Here is a 21,947-nt window from a genome sequence, read left to right as displayed (position 1 = left end):
AGGAATTTGTTCACCAAATTGAAAAACAATGAACTGCAGGTTTATATGGACCCATTGTCATCAAGAATTAGTATGGCTTTGTTCAGCTAGAGGAAAAAGCTAATGATTTTGAAACAGCAGGTGACAAAACACATTCTTTTATCCTTCCCCTCTTATCAGTTTGTTGATGAAGTCATTATGGACTGGGGCCCAGATAGGGATGGTCTTATTTTTAGCAGATAGACTTTTAATGAGTTCTGTTGTAAAGATAGTCATGTTGATTACTTACTTTTTTTTTTTCCTCCTTTACTTAGAAACCCCCAGTATTGAAAAGCTACTCTCAAAGGACTGGAAAGACAAGCTTCTTGCTATGGGATCAGGGAACTTTGGTGAAATAAAAGGTAATATATGTGTGATTATTTTGTTATAAAGTGTGCCAAAATAAAGTTGTTCTTCAGTAATATTAATGATGAGAAAGTGCATCGGCACTGCTCCCAGCCCACCCTGGTCTCTTCCTCATGAGTGTTCTGTCTCTGCTGTTTTCTCTTTCTAGTTCAAAGCGGATGTGTCAAGGTTCCTCTTTTGTTTTTTGTTGTTTTTTTTTTTGCCTTATAGGATAAATGTGTATTGTCTTAACAAAATAACCCTACTATATATATCTTTAACAAATTTTGATTTTCCTCATATATTTTATATAAATGATTTACCTTATAAGTAGGAAGGCACCTACAGTAAGTTTAAAAATTGCATATTATGAAATGATTTTATGCGTTTTACGTATGGAAAGTATGCATTTACATAATCTACATTTAAAGCAAGAAATGGTGAGTGGTGAAGGCATAATAAAAGGCTGTTTTGTACCCAAAAGGGCAACATTTTTGGTTTGCTTTTATTTTAGTCTGCAATTATATACAACTAAGAAAAATTCAATATGGACTTCAGGAGATACTGAATATTCATATTTATAAACTTTTACTAATAGCAAGGAGAGAAAATTTAAATCCCTCATATAAAAATAAAATCAAATGTATCCTTTCAATTAGTTTTAAAACATGATTTCTCAGAACATGATAGCCAATCTATAGTTTTCTAATTGTTGCCATAGGACACTTAACCATTTTTAGTTCTAAAATTGGACTAATTTTGAGCAAAAATAGAATAATGTCAATCATATATCTCATCAATATTATAGTGTATCATAGTATTATTATATAGTATGTCATCATATATGGTGTTTTGATAGAGGCTGAATATATATATTTAACATTATGAGATTTATACTAATAAACATGCAGAAATATGTATATAAATAGCTTGCTTATACATGTGTGTTACATGTATGTATTCTCCCAATAAGAGAAGCATTGGCTCTTTTAAAATTCTTTTACACCAGAATTATCTGGAGAAAGGCAAAACATAGAGTCAGTCTTCTCAAATGTTTGACCTACATGACACTGACATTTGGATATTTGGAAACTTCCAGAAAATGGTTGACCAAATATTTCACTTTTCATTCAGATGTTAGAGTTACATATCTTCAGGCTATATTTAGGTGTGAATGGGTTGTGGGAGAATGATTAGGTGCTAATCAACACACTCAGTACCAAAATCTACAGTGGAATCTCATCAAATACAAATGTATCATAATGAATCTGTCTTAAAGGGCTTGAAGACAAAGTTTAAGGACAATTGAGAAATTTAATGTTCTGAGACAGCAAATCCTTTATACTGTTTTAATCGAATTTAACTCATTTGCATCCAAGGAGTAGAATGCATTCTCCAAGGTTCTATAATCTCCTGTGATCCAGGTAAAACTAAGAGTACAGCCAAGAGTTCCTGTTCCAAGCCTTGTGATTTCATTCCATTTTTTTTTTTCCCTTCCTCGGTTTCCTTCACAAGTCAGATTTAAAAGCAGCAACAGCAGTGATGATAAGCTTAGAGGAAAGATCAACTGTCCTTTCAGGCTTGCCTGAGGGGTTAGTTTAAAAAGCTACAGTACAGTCACAAAGGAAGTTTTTGCCTTTAATTTTGAGTTTTTTAAACGACACATTCAGAGCACAAGTTTGGTTATTGTTCTCCGATTCTGTTAAAAAAGCCGTTTTCTGATGCATTTTAAAAGCAACTGTAGGCCTTTCTTCTGTTGGGGGCATGGTTACTAGGTGCTCCGTCAGGTTTGGCAGTACACTGGGAAAACTGCCCTGGCTTATTTTTCCTACTGACTGCCCATGACAGTTGCAATTACTATCCATTGTTCATAGGTGGCTAGAAAGTGGAGACGATACAATAGTGTGTTGTCCTCTGGGGGTAAATGAATTTGACTTAAAGGTTGTTGGGGGTCAGGCAAGATGACTGTGTAGTGCCTAGGAATGTAATTTTCATGCCACCTCAGAAATTAGACCAGAACAATGACTTAACTCCATAGCAGCTATATTTTTATGTGGCAAATAAAGGTGTTGAGTCTGACATACTCTATGTTTCTTGGGAGGAGGGAAGATAAGTGTGAATTTTTTAAATCTGAAAATATGAACTTAATCAATGACTACACGCTTTATTAATAGTAACACTATATTGGAATAGATCCTTTGCATATTACTAAGATGTTTACAGCCTTTGCAGTTTCTACTGGTCTTATAGGTTGAAACTTTTTTCCTCATTGAAACTTTTAATTAGTTCCAGGAAATGTGTGAGTGAGTGAGTGTGTGTATGTGTGCACCCTTCTTGAATATTTGAAACTACAGGCAAAATAAAAGTTGCTGTTAGTGTATTACTTTTAGGGCATTTAGACAAATACTAGAATCACAGCTTAACAAAGCTTAAAGAAACATTCCTCACTATTGGTTGCTTAAAAAGCAAAACTGATAAACTTTTTAAAATGTGAGAAATAAATACTATTTGATTTGGATAGTTTGGCTATCAATAAATGCTTATCATACCCACTTAAAGTCAATCTCATTTTTCAAGAAACAATGTGAGCTAGTAAAGTTCACCCACTTCAAAAAGCATGAAATTTTTGTGCTAGATTATTTTGCCTGTTAGAATTTATACCATTTTGTTCCCTGGCTTTTTGAAAATGTGAAACAATTAGGTTTTAAGTTGCATTAGAAATGGTCCTTGAATGAACACACAAAAAAAGGACACTAGATCCAGTTTTCCTGAGCAAAACACTTTGACTAAGAAAACTGCAGACAGCAGTCAATATACTTTACAAACCGATAAGCTGCCTGAAGGAATTATTTGTCTCTTTTCTAATCAGCCATATAGTGTAACTGGCCAATTCAGAGCCTTTTGCCCTTATCTGTAGCAGAGATACTGAGTATTAGTTGTGTGAAAGGTAAAAAGCTAACTTTTTGAGTCTCATAATTATTAAGGAGGGAAAAAAGGGGCCTGCACTTAGTTGATGACCAATAGTACTACACATTGTTTCAGCTACCACAAAATTCCTTTACACTGAATGTCATTTCATTGGCACTTCACCTACGACAGCATCTAAACATATCATTTGCTTTTCAACAAAAGTAATTGAAAAATTTATATTTTGCTACCTTAATATTTCTTTGTAGACTTATGAGAGAAATATCTGTATGCAAAATTATCTCACAGATAGTTCTGTTTCGATAAGATTACAAAAGCAGGGCATTGTTTGAGAGGTATTCTGTCCAGGTCACTCGGAAAATTCTAGACCAGGGCCTTGACTTAAGAATTCTTTAGAGGCTGGCTTGTGTTCCATTAGTATCTCTGGCAGACTCTTCTCATCCTGGTTGAAATGTATATCTTCTTCCAAAACCGAATTTTTTTTAGTCCTGCTAAAATGTTGTATCTGGTATTAAGGAAAATGCCAGCTGTATTTGGTATAATTAAAAAATAGCTATAAAATAAAAATTGTTATTAAAAAAGCTATGGTCTTGTTCTTTTTAGAAAATGGAAACAAAAGAAAATACCAAACAACTCTAGAACTGCTAGTAATGGATTCAAGGAAATAATCCATTCACAGCAGTACTATAGCCTTTCAGAGCTCATGAATTAAAGACATATGCTATGCAGATTCATTGTGTAGATTAAAGTGGATAATCTCTTAGGTGACATGTACAAATTTGAGATAAAACGGGTTTGTAGTTTCAGTATGCAGCTTGAAAGAGATAATTCTGTTTAAATGACATTAGCCGATTTGAAAACAAACAAGCTTAGAATAAGGATCAGATCCCAAGTAATAAATCTGGTGAAGAATACCTGGAATTCTGTAAATTTAAAATACGGTAATGAAAATTTCAGCATAGGTATATAAGGGATTGTATTGCTTTGAAAGTTGTTTTAAACCCATTGTTACTGAAGAATCACATGGGTTGCTAATAGTAACTTTGTGGCTATTTCATATATGTGTGCACATTTTTAAAGGGGTTGGAAATGTTGATTGTTTTCTGAAGGAACTGTTGCATTTAGAATTTGTTTAATACAAAAGTCAGCATAAGGAAGGTATGAAATATGTAGTCATTTACTTCTAAATAAAGTAAATGTTAAATGTTTTTAATCTATTAAACTTGTTCCATAGTTCCTCTGGAGTAATGTTTTCACTTTTTGTTAAGAGCACTTCCTAAGAACTAAAGAAGGACTGTTGGCCAGAGAATATAAGGTTTCCCAATACATTTGGCAGTGTCTCTAAGAGCATAAAGTGACTTTACGTTTTCTGAAAATCAGTAACTTGCTGTGTTTCGGGACGCCGGTATATTCATGCCAGTATGCAAATACAACAAAGGACAGGAAGAGAATGATCTCAAATGATGTGTATATTGATAATCCAGTTTATAGTTAGGGAGTTTATGTAGATTTTAAAGCAGGTATTTATTAACTAAATGTTTTAAACATAGTGTGAAATGATCAACTCTTACATATTTAATCTAGGTTTTATATTTGAAAAAGGTATTGTTGGAGATTGAATCATGTCCCCCATAAAAGGTATGTTCAAGTACCAAGCCTGGTCCTGTGGGTGTGAACAGCACCTTTGTAAATAGCCCCTTTGTAGGTAAGGTGTGCCCAAACTGCATGAGGGCGGGCCTTAATCCCATTTGGTTGAAGTCCTTATAAGCAAAGGAAAATGAGCACAGAAAGAGAAGCCATAGTAAGAGTAAGAAACTAGAAATCAATGGAACCTGTAGGAAAAAGGGGAGGATGCTGCCTTGTTCACTGCCATGTGAAAGAAAAACTAAGGAACAAGGATCTCCAGCAGCCAGCTCCAGAGTGCTAAGTCTTTGGGGAGAAAGCATCACCTTGTTAAAACCTCAGTTTTGGACTTTTCCTAGCCTCAAAACCAGGACCAAATAAACACCCATTGTTTAAGCCAACTCATTGCATGTTATTTGTTAGAACAACTAAAAAACTAAATGTTCTGGTTTGTTAAAGGTGCTGGAATGCAATATGCTAGAAATGGATTGGTTTTTAAAGAGGGGATTTATTAGGTTACAAATGTACAGTTCTAAGGTTGTGAAAATGTCCAAATTAAAGCACTCAGAAAAAGAAAGATACCTTGACTCTGAAGAAAGGGCCATGGCATCCAGGGTTCCTTAGTCACATGAAAAGGTGCACATCTACTGGCCCTTCCCTCCAGGGCTGGTTTCAAAATGGCTCCTGTGGGTCGTTCTGGTTTCTCCTGGGTTGTTTTCTTTCTCACTTAGCTTCTCTTGGCACTCTCTCATAAAGGTCTCCAGGAGAGGATTAACACCCTCTTGGATTGAGTTGGTCACATTTCCATGGAAACAACCTAATCAGAAGGTCCCACCCATAATAGGTCTGTACCCATAAGATTGGATTAGAAGAACATGGCTTTTCTGGGGTGCATAACAGTTTTAAACCAGCACACAAAACATATGCTCTCAACATTTTTTAAAATTTAAAAACAGATTCATTTATTTAAAAATATTCATTTATGTAAGGGATGTTAAGATTCTGAAATCAAAATCATTATAAAAACATTATTTGTTTTCAAGAAAAACATATTCCAAAGCTTATTTAAAAACTGCCTAGATCATTGGATGATATAATTAATCTAAAACTTTTTCTCACTTTGAACATTTCCTTTAGTAGGGAAGCATAGTATAGTAAAAAAGATTTGGTGTTTTGCCCCTGATACTTCCAAGTTTTTGTGGTTTGACCTTGTGGAAATCAAGTTGACTCTTTTAGTTTATTTCCTAATCTTTAATTTTTTTTTTTAAGTTGCAGATTAATTATCACCTGTCTACTTAAGGAACAGGCACTTTACAAATATTTTCCTTGCAACATACTGCAACCAGGTCATTTTATTTCATTTTACATAGGGAGAAGTTGAGGTTTAGAGAGATTATTTATCCAAAACCACATACTTTAGCTATGGCAGAGTCAAGACTTCTACCTGATTCAGCCTGGCGTCAAAGCCTGTGCTCCTTACATAAGGCTTGACTGCCTTTAATAAAGTTGGACTGGGTGATCTCTAAATTCCTTTAAAGCTTTAAAACACTTTGAGATTCACCACAATTCAATGGAGAGCCTTTGTGATTTGTACCCGTGGAATTCTGTGCTTAGATATGTACCTAGGCTCAAACACTGTTTTTGTATTTTTAGCTTGTTTATGTACTGGCCTTCTCCTTATAGACTATCTAGCTTATTCTTGACCCAAAGTTAAGAACCCAGTATATATTTAATGAATTAAAGACAAATGAAAATTGCCATGTTTTGAGATGACTTAATTATTAAGGTCCATAAATGCAACAAATTCAATGTACTATGAATTTTCTTTTTACATTCTTAAATACAATGTCTAAGTAAGTGAATGAAATAGTCTCGGAAGTGCCTAGACTTATAATCTACATTAAAAAATGAAAATGCATAAGATATTTTATTGAACCATACTTTTTTAAAAGGGTAGTAGGCATGACCCTTGCTTTCACTAAAAAATGATAATACACATATTTGTTTCATAAAGTCACAGAAACAAAACATCTATCTGTTGCTGGGCAAAGGCAGTAGATTCTTTTGTCTCTTGCACTCAAGTGACCAATTCCTGAGATGCTGGGGTTTCAAAGAGATAAAACATTTACTGCTAGCTGTGAAGCAGGATATTAGATGGTCTGTGGGCCCAAAAATCTGTCTCTCCAACTGCAGTAATTTTGATAGTTTTATAGCATTAAAAGTTGGGCAGGTTTTAGGATCATGAGCATGGTGGCCCCAGATAATATAGAGATGGTTTAATTATTGAGCATGCACAGATTGATTCCATGCTTAGTCACAGAATGTATGCACAAAAATGGCAGCCTTCATGATGATAGACATAATTTTTAGTATTATAATGAGGTATAGGTGACTTATAGGTTAATGTCTAAGTTATTGTGCTTGTCAGACGGGCCCATTTTGGTTAGCTCCAGTTTCAATTATTAAGATAACTTTGGATTTAGGGTGGGTTAGTTCTTGGCTGGCCTAAGACCCTTCATTAATAAATATTAGGGGCTGTCTGTAGTGATCGCAATACTCTGAAGTCTGAAAAACTGGATAGGTACAAATGAAGGTTAGTCACAAGGTTTTTATAAATCACAAGGGATATAAGATGAAGACTATACAATCATTATCAGAGATCCAAACAGCTGGATTACAGTTTAAAGATTTAAGGTATTTCCCCTCTGTCTATTCCAATAAACTAGAAAGTAAAAAGGAATATCTTTATAATAATTCAGTAAACAAAATTATCCCTTAAATAATTTCTTGGTTACATATCCATGGAATAACATTGGTAAAGACCATTGCTACATGTAAAATGTTTCATTTCAATCTTGTTCTAGTTTGCTGGCTGCCGGAATGCAATATACCAGAAACAGAATGACTTTTAAAAGGGGGAATTTAATAAGCTGCTAGTTTATAGTTCTAAGGCTGAGAAAATGTCCCAGTTAAACAAGTCTATAGAAATGTCCAATCACAGGCATCCAGGAAAAGGCACCTTGATTCAAGAAGGTGAATGAAGTTCAGGGTTTCTCTCTCATGTCCTGAGAAGGCACATGGCAAACACAGTAAGGGCTTTTCTCTCAGCTGGAAGGGCACGTGGTGAAAATGGCATCATCTGCTAGCTTTCTCTCCTGGCTTCCGGTTTCATAAAGCTGCCCGGAGGCATTTTCCTACTTCATCTCTGAAGTTTGCTGGCTCGTGGACTCTCTGCTTTGTGGTGCCACAGCATTCTCATCTCTCTCCGAATCTCCTTCATTCTCCAAAATGTTTCCTCTTTTATAGGACTCCAGAAACTAACCAAGACCCACCCAAATGGGCATAGACATGTCATCACCTAATTCAGTTTAACAGCCACTCTTGATTAAATCACATCTCCAGGGAGATCTAATTACAGTTCCAAATTTACAATACTGAATAGGGATTAGAAGAAACGACTGCCTTTACAGAATGGGATTAGGATTAAAACATGGCTTTTCTAGGATCCATACATCATTTCAAACCAGCACAACTCTTAAAGGCATGCTGCCCATAATATAAAAAAAATTCTATAATAGATATATTTACATCCAAGCCAAGGCTCATCTTTTAGGAACTGAAGCAAAACACCACCATTACTTTGTCAAAGTCCATTATAGAAATCTAGAAGCTAGTAAGAATGCTTAGAACTACTAGCAGTGCTATTAATTTATACTTAGCCATGTATGGTATTTCCATATATAATTTAGAGTCCCACTTCTGAGGATATCTCTATTGCAATAAAAAATTGGATAACCTATGAAATACTCCTTTGGAGAATTGGAATAATGCCATTTCCTTTCATCCAATTTGGTATGAAGGCCTACCTTTTTCATCCTGTTAGATAAGAGTGTTACTGAAAGTAACTTTAGTTGTAAATTTACAATAACGTAAATTAGCTTTTATTCAATATATTTTCAGTTCATCCAACAACTATAACTGTCTTGCCATATGCTATATTCTGGAGATAAAATGGTAGTTGTTTTAGTTTCCTAGGCTGCTCAATCAAATACCATAAAGTGGGTTGGATTACACAATGGGAGTTGACTAACTTATGGTTTTGAAACTAAATGAATGTCCAAATCAAAGGATCATCAAGGTTAAGCTTACACCTCAGAGACAGTGTTCTGGGGTAGCTAGGGTTAATCTCTGTTGTTTAGCTGTCACATGACGATGCACATGGTGGTCTCTCCTAGCCTTTCTAATCCCTTCTAGGTTTCACTGGTTTCAGTTTATCCCTGTGGCTTTCCCTCCACCACTATCTGAATTTCATTCCACTTCTAAAGAAAGGACTTCTGTGATAGGATTATGATGTGGGCCACACCTTAACTGGAAGAGTCTCATCAAAACTTCCTACTTACATGCCTTCACACTCATAGGAATAGATTAAATCTAAGAACGTGTTTCTACACCAAAGTAGCTGGTAGAGTAGAGAGATCCTGCCCTCCCAGCGCCTACAGTCTTTCATCATGTAGATTTTTAAAGGCAGCACAATTAATCATTTTTAGATGCTTTAAGTGGAATAGCAGTTGAAAGCAACATTTCCATAAAAAAGAAATAAACCCTGGAAAATCTTATCCAGATTGCAACACTGATAGTTAAGAACACCAATAATAAAAGAAAAAAAAATCTTGGAAAAACCTGACTGCTGCTTTAAAACAAATAATTCAGTTTTTTTTTTTTTTTTTTTTTTTTTAGGGAAGAAACATAATCTCCAGTTTATTTTTAGCACCACAATTCTAAGACTTTTCCCTTCTTGAGTGAGTTTACTTTTACCTTTCCTTGATTTGAACAGTAGCTCTCAAAGTTTACACCGGTATTGATTATTTTATTTGAAGCCATATATCCATTTCATTTCAGGGAATAAAACAGTATGGAAGAAATACCATCTTCCATATATATTTCTTTCCTTATTATTGCCATGTATTTGAGATCATCCTGAATTTAAGTAATTCTGATAAAGATTATACTTGCTCATGGAATTGTACAGTATCATTTAAACAAGGATTTGTCTCTAGTCTTAAAAATTTTATTTATTTTATTCATTCAACAAATGGTTATGGAGTGTATATCATGTGAAGGGCTTTAGTCTATAAATGCTGAGGAGACAGTGTTGAACAAAGCAAACTAGTTTCTTGCCATCCTGGAGCTTCTGCTCTGCTGGAAGATACAAAAAAATAAATAAAATAACTGTATCAAGAACACAACATATGGGCAGGCCACGATGGCTCAGTGGCAGAGCTCTTGCCTGCCATGCTGCAGGTTCAATCGATTCCTGGTACCTGCCCATGCGAAAAAAAAAAAAGGGAACACAACACAACATATGGTATTAGATGGATAATGTGATAGATAGTAAGGCAGTGGCACCTATAATTTCAGTGTTCAGGGAAGGCTGAGCTAGCTTTTAAATTACTATCTGGATGGATCTGTGTATATCTCTTTCTTTTTTACCTCTTCCATTTAAATGTAAGCCCCTTGAGGTCTGGGACTCTTGCCTGCCTTGTACAGTATAGCATATTCAACATCTAAGATAGTGTGAGGCACATAGGAGGTGCTGGCTGTATATATGCCAAATGAATGAAAAAAAAAGGCAATCATTTGAAGTGGCTCTCAATTGGAGGTGATTTTACTCCCCCACAGGACGTTTAGCAATGTCTGGAGATATTTCTGGTTGTCGCCACTGGAGATGGGGTGTCACTGGAATCTAAATATATGCAGCAAAATATATGCAGTAAAAGACAGCCCCCCACAAAAAGAAATATCTAGTCCAAAATATCAATAATGCCAAGGTTGAGAAACCCTGATCAAGGGGAAGACTTTTCCAGCGGACACAGTTGATGCACACAGGCCCTAAGGAGGGAGCAAGTTTACTTACTGGTATTAGAGGAACCTGGAGAAGAATGTATGCCTAAAGTATATTGGCAAAAGAGAAAATGGGAGGAGATGATGCTGGCGAAATGGGCAAGAGCCAGCATATTCAGGGCTTTTTAAGGGTAGGGAGTTTGGATTTTATTCCAAGTGCAGTGTAATGCTTTGAAGTGCAGTGAAAGCAGCATGATTTGATTTACATTTTAAAACAAGTCATTCAGAGCTTTTGTTTGGAGGTGAATTTTAGTAGGGGAAGAAGTGGGAACAGGTAGACCAAATTAGGATATTGTTTCATTAGCCAAGGCTAGAGATGACGGTGGCCTGAATTAAGGGATAGTAGTGGAAATGAAGATACATGGACTGAATGAGAATAGAGTTGGTAGGATTTCTAATGGATTCATATGGAAGGTGAGGGAGACGAAAGAATCAAGCACACTACCTGGCTTTTGGCTAAGCAATGTATAAATGGTGGTATCTGCAACTGAGATGAAGATGACTGAAGCTGGTTTCCTACCCTCTTGATTCCTTTTACATTATATTAAAGAGAGTTCTGGTCTACCTTCTTCTGTGGAATCCATAAATTCCAAGAGTCCTTTAGATATTTGCTGTGCCTGTAGTTACCAGGCAGGGAGAGAAACTGAAACAGAATATGTTTGTCTCCTACCTCAATAATTTTTCATTCAAAGGGGATTGAAGCAGACTAACATAGATTAAAACATACAAATGTCAGAAAAACTGAAGCTAAATGACTAATTACTAAATTAATTAGTGAAAATAAATTACTATCAATGACCTCCAGACATGCATATGAAATCATAACATTAGTTATCTGAGTCAGATGGAACTGGTATATACACATGGTTATGTCCCTGAACATTAGATACTTGTGTGACTTAAAAACCTGCCTCCAAGTGAAGAAACCATTGCTTCTCTTCTTGCATGCGGGGCCTCTGGAGCTTTCGAAGCATCTAGTATTAACTATCTTTTTTTTTCTTAATTCTTGAATGTTTTGTTACTCTTACTAGTTTCTCCACTATTCACAGAACATTTACTAGGCCTTCCCTACCCTTTGGAGATCATTATGAAGACCTTGATAATTTAATGATGAGGTCATGGGGCTTACTTCCTCACTTTTGTTTGGTACTTTGATAAAAATGGCAAAGATTTCTGTGACAAAAGCTTAAGGCTCTTGACTCAACTGTCTGAAGCCAAACCTAGAATCCCCATACAACTCAAATATGATAAAACAAACAAACCAACAAAAAAAAAACCTCCCCTTTTCTCTTAGCTATATGACATGCCTAATTTTGAGAGTGCTTTAAAGGGAGGGGGATTTCTTCTTTATTTCATTCATTAAAGAATTTTAAATGATCTACTAAGTGCCAGGTGCTATAGTAGGTGATGATGATATAAAAGTCATGAGAAACTGCTGGCACCATGTCTCTCTGGCAGGGTTTCCTGCCCTTCTGAGGGCTTGCCCAGCACTCTGCAGTCTGAGAGATCCACGCCAACCCTCCAGGAGGCCACACACACCATGTTCGTGCTTTGGGCTGCTGGGGCAGAACACTGGGCATACCAGGGCAATGGGTCACTGGATGCTCACTTGCCTGACTGGGCTTCCAGCCCATATGTTTAGGACAGCCCATATGTACAGGATTTCCTGAGAAGGCAGCCCAAGGCAGAGTATTTCCCAGCCATAACAGGGTCAGAGTTCCCCATAGAGGCTGCAGACCAGTTCCAAAGTGCCCTGTGGAGAGGGTCAGGAAAGCCGCTTCCCAAGGCTGCATTTTCCCAGCCTTATCAGCAGATGGTGTTCTTGGCAAGCTATTCCCCACAGCCCTACAAAGCTTCTCCATCTGTGGACTCCATGACATCATGGGCACCCCAGGCTCTGTTCTGGAAAGGGCCAAAGCTGTGGGACCCAGAGAATCAATTTCATTGGCCAACAGCGCTGTGTCCTCCACTGTTCCCTGGGGGAAGGGACTCTCCAACCCTCCCAGTCTGCAGGAGCCTGCTACGTTGACACTTGATTTTTGATCAAACATTTGGACTTCCCTGGAGATTGCCCAACTAGCACGACAGAAGAATGTGTATTATGTTCCTTTTGGATAAAGTGTTCTCTCTGTATAGGTCTGTTATGGTTAATTGGTTTATAATATCTTTCCGATCTTCTATTTCCTTATTGCGCTTCTGTCTTCATGTTCTATCATTTTTTAAGGTGGTGTGTTGAAATCTCCCAATGTGAAATTATTTGCCTCTTTAAATCTCACAATGTTTGCTTCATATATTTTAGGACCCTAAAGCGCATATGTACACAAAATTGTTAAATCAGTATATACTAACATTCTTTGTTCTTTATAATAGTTTTTATCTGATGTTATAGTTACTGTATCTCTCTTTTGGTTCCTGTTTGCTTGTTATGTTTTTCTTCTAACTTTTCACCTTCAACCTACTTGTGTCTTTCAATTTAGGGAGGGTGTCTTGTGGACAGCATTTAGTTGAGTCATGCTTTTTCATCCATTCTTCAATCTCTGCCTTTTTACTAGAAAGTTTAATCCGTTTATATTGAAAGTGTCTACTGATAACACAGAACTTTAAACTGTCATTTTGCTGTTTGTAAAAAGTCATATATTTTCCCTCTCAATTCTTTCCTTCATTCCTTATTTCATATGTATTTGACTTTTTGTACTGTGTCATTTGAGTTCTTCCTCATTTCTTTCTATATATATGTTTATCCTATATTTTCTTTGTGGCTATATATAAGAATAATGTTTGGTTTGATATGTACTTAATTTTACAGCACAAGCATACATTGTTCCTATATTCCTCTCTTCCCCCACGTTTTTGTTTTACTTTTATAAATTACATCTTTATATATGGTATGCCCTAAACCAAAACTTTACCATTGCTTTTACATATTTGAATGATACAACCTTTAAGAAGAGGAGTGTTACATATTAAGCATAAAGTATAATAGTATTGTCATTTTTAATTACCTATATGGTTACCTTTTCCAGAGGTTTTCATTTCTTTGTGCTATTTTGATCCACTGTTTAGTATCCTTTCCTTTCAGTCTAATAATTTCTTTTGGCATTGCTTATAGGGTGGGTCTTGTGAGATGAACTCCTTTAGCTTCTTTTTTTTACTCTGGGAATGTCTTCACTTATCCCTTATTTTTGAGGGACATTCTCACAAGGTATAAAATTCTTAATTTGTAATAATTGTTTTCTTTCAGTAGTTTAAACATTTTGTTCTGCTGCCTTCTTGCTTTCATGGTTTCAGGAAAGAAGTCAGAACTTGATCTTATTAGGATTCTCTTGTACATAACTCATTGCTATTCTCTTGCAGCTGTGATAGCTCTCTCCTTGTGCTTGGCATTGGACAGTTTCAAATTACTATGTATCTAAGTTTGATTCTTTTATGTTTTATCTTGTTGAGTTTTTCAGATCTTGGACGTGCATATTCATTTCTTTCATTAAATTTTGGAAGTCTGGCGGGCCGCGGTGGCTCAGCGGGCAAGAGTGCTTGCCTGCCGTGCCGGAGGACCCCGGTTCGATTCCCGGCCCCAGCCCATGTAAAAAACAAACGAACAAACAAAATATAATAAAAACAAGAAAATGTTTAAAAATGTTTCCCTTTCTTCCTCCCTTCCTTCCTTCCATCCTTCCTTCCTTCTCTGTCTTTCCTTCCTTTCCTCCCTCTCTCTTTAAAAAAAAAAAAAAAAAAATTTTGGAAGTCTGCTGCCATTAAAGTTTAAAGTTGATGATTAAGAATCACTGTTGTCATGGTCTTCGCTGCCTACTTTGGGAAACATGAAAATAAAATAATGCAACGTATTGGTTCACTGCTATAATAAAAATATAAACTATGTGGATATCCAAAGAAGGGAACAACCATTCTCAGAGGGAAATCAGAAAAGAGTAACAAAGAACAATATATTTGAGTTAGAATTTGAAGAATGAAAGTTTAGGTAGGAAATGGCATGGGTGAGGCACTTTGTTAAGGGTGGCATTTGTTGGGAGATGGTAGAAAATTCACTGTGGCTAGAATTTAGGTTTCCCCAAGGGAGAGAAAAGACAGAATTACATTTGAAGGACCTTATTCATTCTTAAGAATGAGTTGGTGTTTTATTCTGAAGCCATTGGGGAACAAGTTTAGGTTTTAAGCAGCAACAGTGACAACTAGATTTGTTTTCTTGGAAGATAATTAGAGGATTGATTTATAAAAGGAGAAACTGATGACAAGAAATTCTATTAAAAATTTACTAAAATAATTCATGAAAAAAAATGATGAAAAATGGCAGTGGAGATGGAGAAGGGAGGGTGGAACAAGAGCTCTCTCTATGTGTCATAAAACAGAATTTATGTTATGTGGACATGTGTGTAAAGAAAACATTCTGATATGTGCTTAAATTGATCTCCATTAACAATTTGTAGAAGGATAAACAAGAAAGTAATAACAGTGTTACTTTTGAAGAGACAGTCTTAGAAGGAGATCTTTCACTACATTCCTTATTTAATTACTTTTTTTGGTCTCATGTGAACATAATATTAACATAATTCTAATTAAGTAAATTTAAAGAAAACCCATTTTTGTGGGAAAATAATTGTGAATTTTTGACATAATGGCTGCAGGGTTGAAGAGTTGAGAAAATAATTGAAGATGATGCTTGTGTATCTTAGGATTTTAAGTAGATGATAATATTATAAAAAGTGTAAGATAGATGGTGAGAGCCACTTTATATGTTGAATTTTAAGACTGGAAAGTATACCCAGGTGGAGATATCCACTTTAAGAAATAAGTTACCAGGGCTGAGGAACAAACTCAAGATTGGCATATACCTTATTTTTTCAGTGTTTCTGGGATACTTTCCATTGTAAGACTTAGAGAGTTTGAAATATATAAAGTATTCATCCTAGAATGGTTGAAATACAGAATTTAATCATTAGTTAGCATGGGCCAAAATAATTAAAGTTAGAAGGTGGAACTGGTAAAAGTGTGAGCATTTCTGGGCAGACAGAAGAGAATGATCCATGAAAAAGATTGAGCAGAAAAGTTTAGCTGAATAGGAGGAGAAACAAAATCATGTTGTATCAAGATGCAAGGAGGCAGACTAAAGGATTGAATATAGACTATAAGATTAGATTTGTTTTAATTTTTTAATAAATCTTATCTGCGCTTATGTGTCCAAATGAAGACAAAAGAATTTCATTAATCTTTCATATACTGAATGCCAAAGTGAATTTGTTTATACTCATAACCAAAAAAGTGCATTGATATTATACTAGTCATTAAAATAGGTAATATAAACTTAAGCTTTTAAATTACATCCCCACATATTTATGTGGCATAAATTTTTTCTAAGTATGTCAATAATAATAATAATATTTACTGTTGAAGAAGATGAAGAAAAAGCCTAAAAAGACCTATAATCCCATCACCTAGAAATAACCACTGTTAATACATTGGTAAATTTGCTTCCAGGTTTTTTTTCTATAAATATAGATATTTGCATACATTCAGGTGAATGTTTATACAAATACTTAATATCTATACAGCTTTTCCACCTCATTTTATATCATTGACATGTTCCCATATCATTAAATATTTCTCAAAAGTTGTGTTTTCATGGCTCCAAAGTACTCTGCCATATTAATTTCCCATATTTAATGGATTATCCCCATTTAACATTTTGTCTCTAGTATTTCATTTAAACCCCTTTTTCATATTTATCTACATCTCTTCAGCTTTATTTCTAGAAGTAGAATAGCCCCTTGAATTTTATGAGCATTCCAACATCTGATACGTATCTCTATTCAAAGTGTGTATTCCTAGAAATGTGATAGCAACTTATTCTTCTGCTAACAACGTATAAGAGATGCATATTATCATAAATTGAATATTTTCTCAGAATATATTCTAGTTTGTTTAATATTAGAGTTATAATTACAGCAGTCATGTAGTTATTAATCACAGAGTGAATGTTCCTCTGTTCTGATGGAATCCAAATATCTGAAGTATAATAAATTTTAAAAAACATTTATTGACCTTCTGTCTTGCACAAGATTCAGTGTTGATAATGAGGAGTATAAAGCATGATTCTTGCATTAGTTTATATTCAGTCATTTTTTTTTTCTGGATATTTGTTCCCTAGCCTATATTATATACATTAGTAACTTTATTTTCATTCCAAATGGGCACTTGAAAATTATAAGCCACTAACTATAGCTAGCACTGCCCCCCAAAATCACATGTTTTTTTAGTATAAATTGGTAGGGAGAAATGCAGTGGAGCAGGGCAGGGTGACTTGAGTTATAACAGATAACTCTATCTAATTACATATACAGGTAGTAAGTGCATTAACAAATTGGCTGAGTGTCCTATGTTTGAAGTGAAAATTGTAATTAAAAAGTATGTTCTCTCCTACTACTAGTACTTTACCATATAGGTCTTGTTTATCTGGTGAATCTTAAAAGAACTATTAAAAGTGATACTGTTTCTCTTTCAGTGAAAGAAACACATTTCTTGTATAATGAATAAGTATTTTAACCTAAGGAGATTTACTGGCATGTGTTTAAATATCTTAGGCATACTATTTATTTTAAATGACTGCCATTACTTCCCCATTTCTTGGATTTATATTATATTCTCAGGTGACTGTAATGAGATCTGTTAGTGTGACAAATAATTTCATTATTAAGCAGTATTGTGATAGCCTCGATTCCTGTTCTCAAATGTGAATCCTTTTCCTGTTAACTATATTTTATTTTTGAAGAAAGCTTCTGATGGGGAAATATCCTAAAACTTGATTGACTAAATAGATCATTTTCCCCTTTAATATAGGATTCCTTAGTTCTGACTCTTCAGAATTATTTATTTGTTAAACAGGAGAATCATTATCACTAATAATAATGACAAGCTCTTAATTTATAATTACAGCTATAAAGTTTATGTTTTTGTCTTTCCTCCTTAATTAGATGAAAAACTACCTAAGGTCAGGAACTATTCTTTAGATTTCTTTTTATTTCCTGCAGGCCCTATTATAGAATGTTAAAAGTAGTAAATGCTCAGCCAACAATTTTGATTTACTTGCAAAATCGAAATAAAATGCTATGGAGAATTTCTGGTCACTAAAAAAAAATCAGTGTTTGCTCATTCAGATATTTTGTTAATTGGTAAATAGCCATCACTTTTTAGTGTGATAATCGAAAAGAAGTGAGGTGTATATGTTTGTACATGTGTTGAGCCTTCTACTTGGAATAGTTCACCAAATACAACAAAGTCATTGCCATTGAAAAATTACTCTCTTCTCATTTCTTTTTTCTTATATGTTCTATCACCATATTATTTTCAGGGACTCCCGAAAGCCTTGCTGAGAAAGAGCGGCAACTTATGGGCATGATCAATCAGTTGACCAGTTTGCGAGAGCAGCTATTGGCTGCCCACGACGAGCAGAAGAAGTTGGCTGCATCTCAGATTGAGAAACAGCGCCAGCAAATGGAGCTGGCCAAGCAGCAACAAGAACAGGTGAGTAAAAAGAAGAGGTACAATCCAATTCCTCAGACATTGCTTTGCCTGTTATTTATAGGATGCTGTCGTAGGCACACAAGAATGAATAAGCACCTTACTTTCCTGCCCCCAGTAAATAAATCAAAAGGCAAAAATCCAAAACAACCAAGCAAACTAAAACAAACAAAAGTGTTTCACCCAGAGGAATAGCAAGACCATAGACCCAAGTTAGAAGGGGGTGTCATCAGAAAATGGAAAGGAATTCAGTGTGGATCCTTGGGAGATAACAAAGTAGAGCTGGTAAAAAGAAGAAAACAAATATATCCATAAGCAATCAGAGATACAGAAGGAGGACCAGAGTTCAGTGCTGTAGGAGCCAAGAGAAGATGGAGATTTTAAAGAGTAAAATGAAATAGCATTAATGCTATAGGCAGTTAAATCACTCATTCTAACACCAAATCAAAGTTACTGGATTTGTAATTTAGATTCTCATTGATGGCCTATAAGAAAGTGTGGATTTCATGGAGTTTTCGTAGCCAAAATTACACGTAAGAATTGATAAATGGATGGTGAGAAAATGGAGGTAACTCACATGGATTTTTTTACTTCAAGAGAATTGGTAGTAATAGGAAAGGAAGATAGAGGGTATAAGTGGGTCAGCTTACATATGGGGATGACACCTCCTTTCCAAGGCTAAGTCTCTCACTGTCCCGTGTTCTATGCTCAGTCCACTCACCACCGCAACTCGAAGAGGCCACATCCCTGCAAAACCCTCTAACTAGCTTTCAGAGGTGAAAATTAGCAGTTGAAAGAGGTAAAGAAATATTCAGAATACATTGCAGAGACCACTCCACCCCTCACCTTTCTGTTTCTCCTTCTCAGCTGGTGGTTCATCTCTGCTTGAAAGGTTACACTTTTATTTTTAATGAAATGCCTCATAATTTTCCTTAAAATATGTTTAAACTGTTATCGGATATGGCCCATATTCTCCTTGTTTGAGCCCTATGGTACAAGAGTTCAGAATGCTTTCTAGTGGCTGTTTAGAAAAACACCACTCTTTTCTTGTCCCTCACTCTCAGTGCCTTCAGACAGCTGAATTCTTGAAAATCCTCTGCAAATGGAGCTTCAGAAGGGGATATTTCTTTGCCGAAAATCCCTACCTACATTTGTGGGACATCTCACCCATGTTTGTGGGACATATCCTGAAAATTCTAAGCAATTACTCATGGAAAACATATTTTTCTTTCTCTTTCATCTTCTGACCTATCCTGGAAAATCATCAAAGATTCTAGTTTTTTTTTTTATTTTCTCAAGATCTGACATTCTCCTTGTAACTTTAGAAAGCATTCGGTTCTTCAGAATTTCTCCCCTCTGTTAAGGAGATGCCAGGCAATGACGTCTATTCAGCCTGTAAGAAAATTCCTCATGAGAGCTACAGGTCAGGTTTTTAGAGCTCACCCTGATCTCCCAGATTGATCTTCTCCAGCGTAGGAAGACTGTGGGTGACTGTCAGCCTCTGATCTTTTCATCATGACACAGGGAACTCCTCAAGGGCATTTTAATACTTATTCTTAAGACTCAGGTCAGATTCTTTTTCTCTGTGAACCTCTTTTCTGACCCTCCTGCCAGCACTCCCTGCCCACTGTGTGGTGCTGCTATTCTGAGCACTCCAGTCTCCTATTAAAGCTCTTACAAGCTTGAATGTGCCTGTTTACTGATCAGACTTTCCACCAAACTCTGATCTTAATTCCGCATTCTTCTATTCAGCTGATGTATGTTGAGCACCAGTTTGGTGCCAGGCTTGGGTCTCATAACTGGTGATAACACAGGGAATAAAATAAAATTAGAAAAAAATCTCTCCCATTAAATTCTAGGTGGCAGAGATAGACAATAAATAAATAAGTAAAATCTAGTATATGCTGATAAGTTTCATGATGAAAAATAAAGCAGGGAATTTGGGATGAGAGTGCCAAGTAGAGAGATAATATATTTTAAACATTTGTTCAAGGAACACTTCATTCATGAGATGACATTTGAGCAGAGACTTTTAGGAAGTGAGGGCATGAACCATGTACCTATCTAGGAAAAGTGTGTTACAGATGGGGGCAAAGCAAATACAAAAGCCCAGAGACAAGAAGTATCCTTGGAAATGAAGGAGCATCCTCGGTGTGCTTAAGAAGCAGACAGGACGATAATATGGCTAGAGTGGAGTGACAAGAGGGAGAAGAGGGCAGAGATGGGATCAGGGAGGTAGCAGGAGGCCAAATCATATAGGGTCTTCTAGGCATTACATGGACACTGGCTTTTACTCTTGAGTAAGACAGAGAATTTTGAAAAGATGTTACACAACTTATATGTTTAAATGATCCCTCTGGAGGCTGCTTTATAACAGACTGTAGGGAACAAGGTCAGAAGCAGAAAGAGGCTTCTATTGGAGGCCAGTATAGCAACCCACCCAGAAGACAGCTGTGGCTGGGAACAGGGGAAAGTGTTGGGGGTGTGCAGTGGTCAGATTCTTTGTGTATTTTCAAGGCTGTTGTAAAAGATTTTAACTCATTTGAAATTTTGATATGTGGAGGGAAGCAATCAAACTTAAGGGAAAGGTAATAGTCCCTTTCTACCTTCTTCTTAACTACCTTTCTTCAGAAAGAAAAAAGGAAGACATTTGCCATATCCCTAAGATAAAATGAAAGCATAAAAATAGTCATAATTTTACAAGTGTCTATAAAGAAAATAAATTCATATGCCTAATGCTATAGATCCTTCGCCATCCAGGGTCCTTAACTTTCCTTCACAGTTATGAACTATGTATATATATAGCGTTTTCCTGAATTTTTAGCTCTCTAATATGAAAGTTAAAGGTTTATTTCTTCAATGAAAATAATGATGGTTAAAACATTGATGAGAATAAGAATCAAAGCTTTTTATAAGAGAGTGATACATTTCTTGAGGTTGGACGTTACGTTCTCACAAGAAATTTCTTTTCCCTGCATCATGTAATCTTCTCATCTGTTCACTCATGCATTCTTCATCAAATATTTATTCAGTATCTCTCTTGTACCAGGCCCTGTGCAAATGATGAGCAAAACATACCTAATCCCTACCCTCACTGCATTTATGGACCTCTTCCTAGGAGACAGAGAGATGTTAATAAAAAACAAAAACAACTATAAAGACATAACAGATGATAGACTGTTAAGTAGATGTAGAGTGTGTTATGAGAGCAAATAACAAGGGGTGATTGTTCTATTCTGTGGGTTAGAAAACACTTAAGTTGGCCATATGGAGGGCTAAGTCTTCAGTTTAGTTTTGAAGCTGCTGAATTTGAAGCAACTTTGAGTGGGCAGTTGAATAAATGGGTCTGAAGATTAACAGAAAAGGTCTAGGCTGTAGAAACAAATTTATAACTCCTTGACTTGCGTATAGAAATAGGTATAGACGTAAGAGGAAATAGAATCTAAAATCAAACCTTATGGAGTTATAATACTTAGTTGTTAGAACAAATAAAGGTGACTGAGAAGGAATAGCTGAAAAAGTAGGAGCAAAACCAGGGAAATGTGATGTCATAGCAACTGAGGGAAGAAGGTAGTTCAGGGTCAAGGGAAAGCACTTCAGTA

At 35.7% G+C, this 21,947-nt stretch overlaps 1 protein-coding gene across 29 annotated transcripts in view; it reads left to right on the top strand.

Moving 5' to 3' along the window:
* SOX5 (SRY-box transcription factor 5) overlaps positions 1 to 21,947 on the top strand; it is a 1,211,684-nt gene that overhangs the window by 994,768 nt on the left and 194,969 nt on the right. For all 29 annotated transcript variants that reach the window (XM_077170289.1, XM_077170313.1, XM_077170300.1 and 26 more), the window contains 2 exons: positions 294 to 380; positions 18,176 to 18,348. In XM_077170289.1, coding sequence (XP_077026404.1) covers positions 294 to 380; positions 18,176 to 18,348 — 260 coding nt within the window. The remainder of the gene's footprint in view (positions 1 to 293; positions 381 to 18,175; positions 18,349 to 21,947) is intronic.

The sequence above is a fragment of the Tamandua tetradactyla genome, chromosome 7 (assembly GCF_023851605.1).
Source record: "Tamandua tetradactyla isolate mTamTet1 chromosome 7, mTamTet1.pri, whole genome shotgun sequence".
Classification (NCBI taxonomy): Eukaryota; Metazoa; Chordata; class Mammalia; order Pilosa; family Myrmecophagidae; genus Tamandua; species Tamandua tetradactyla.
This window is presented reverse-complemented; position numbering and strand designations above follow the sequence as displayed.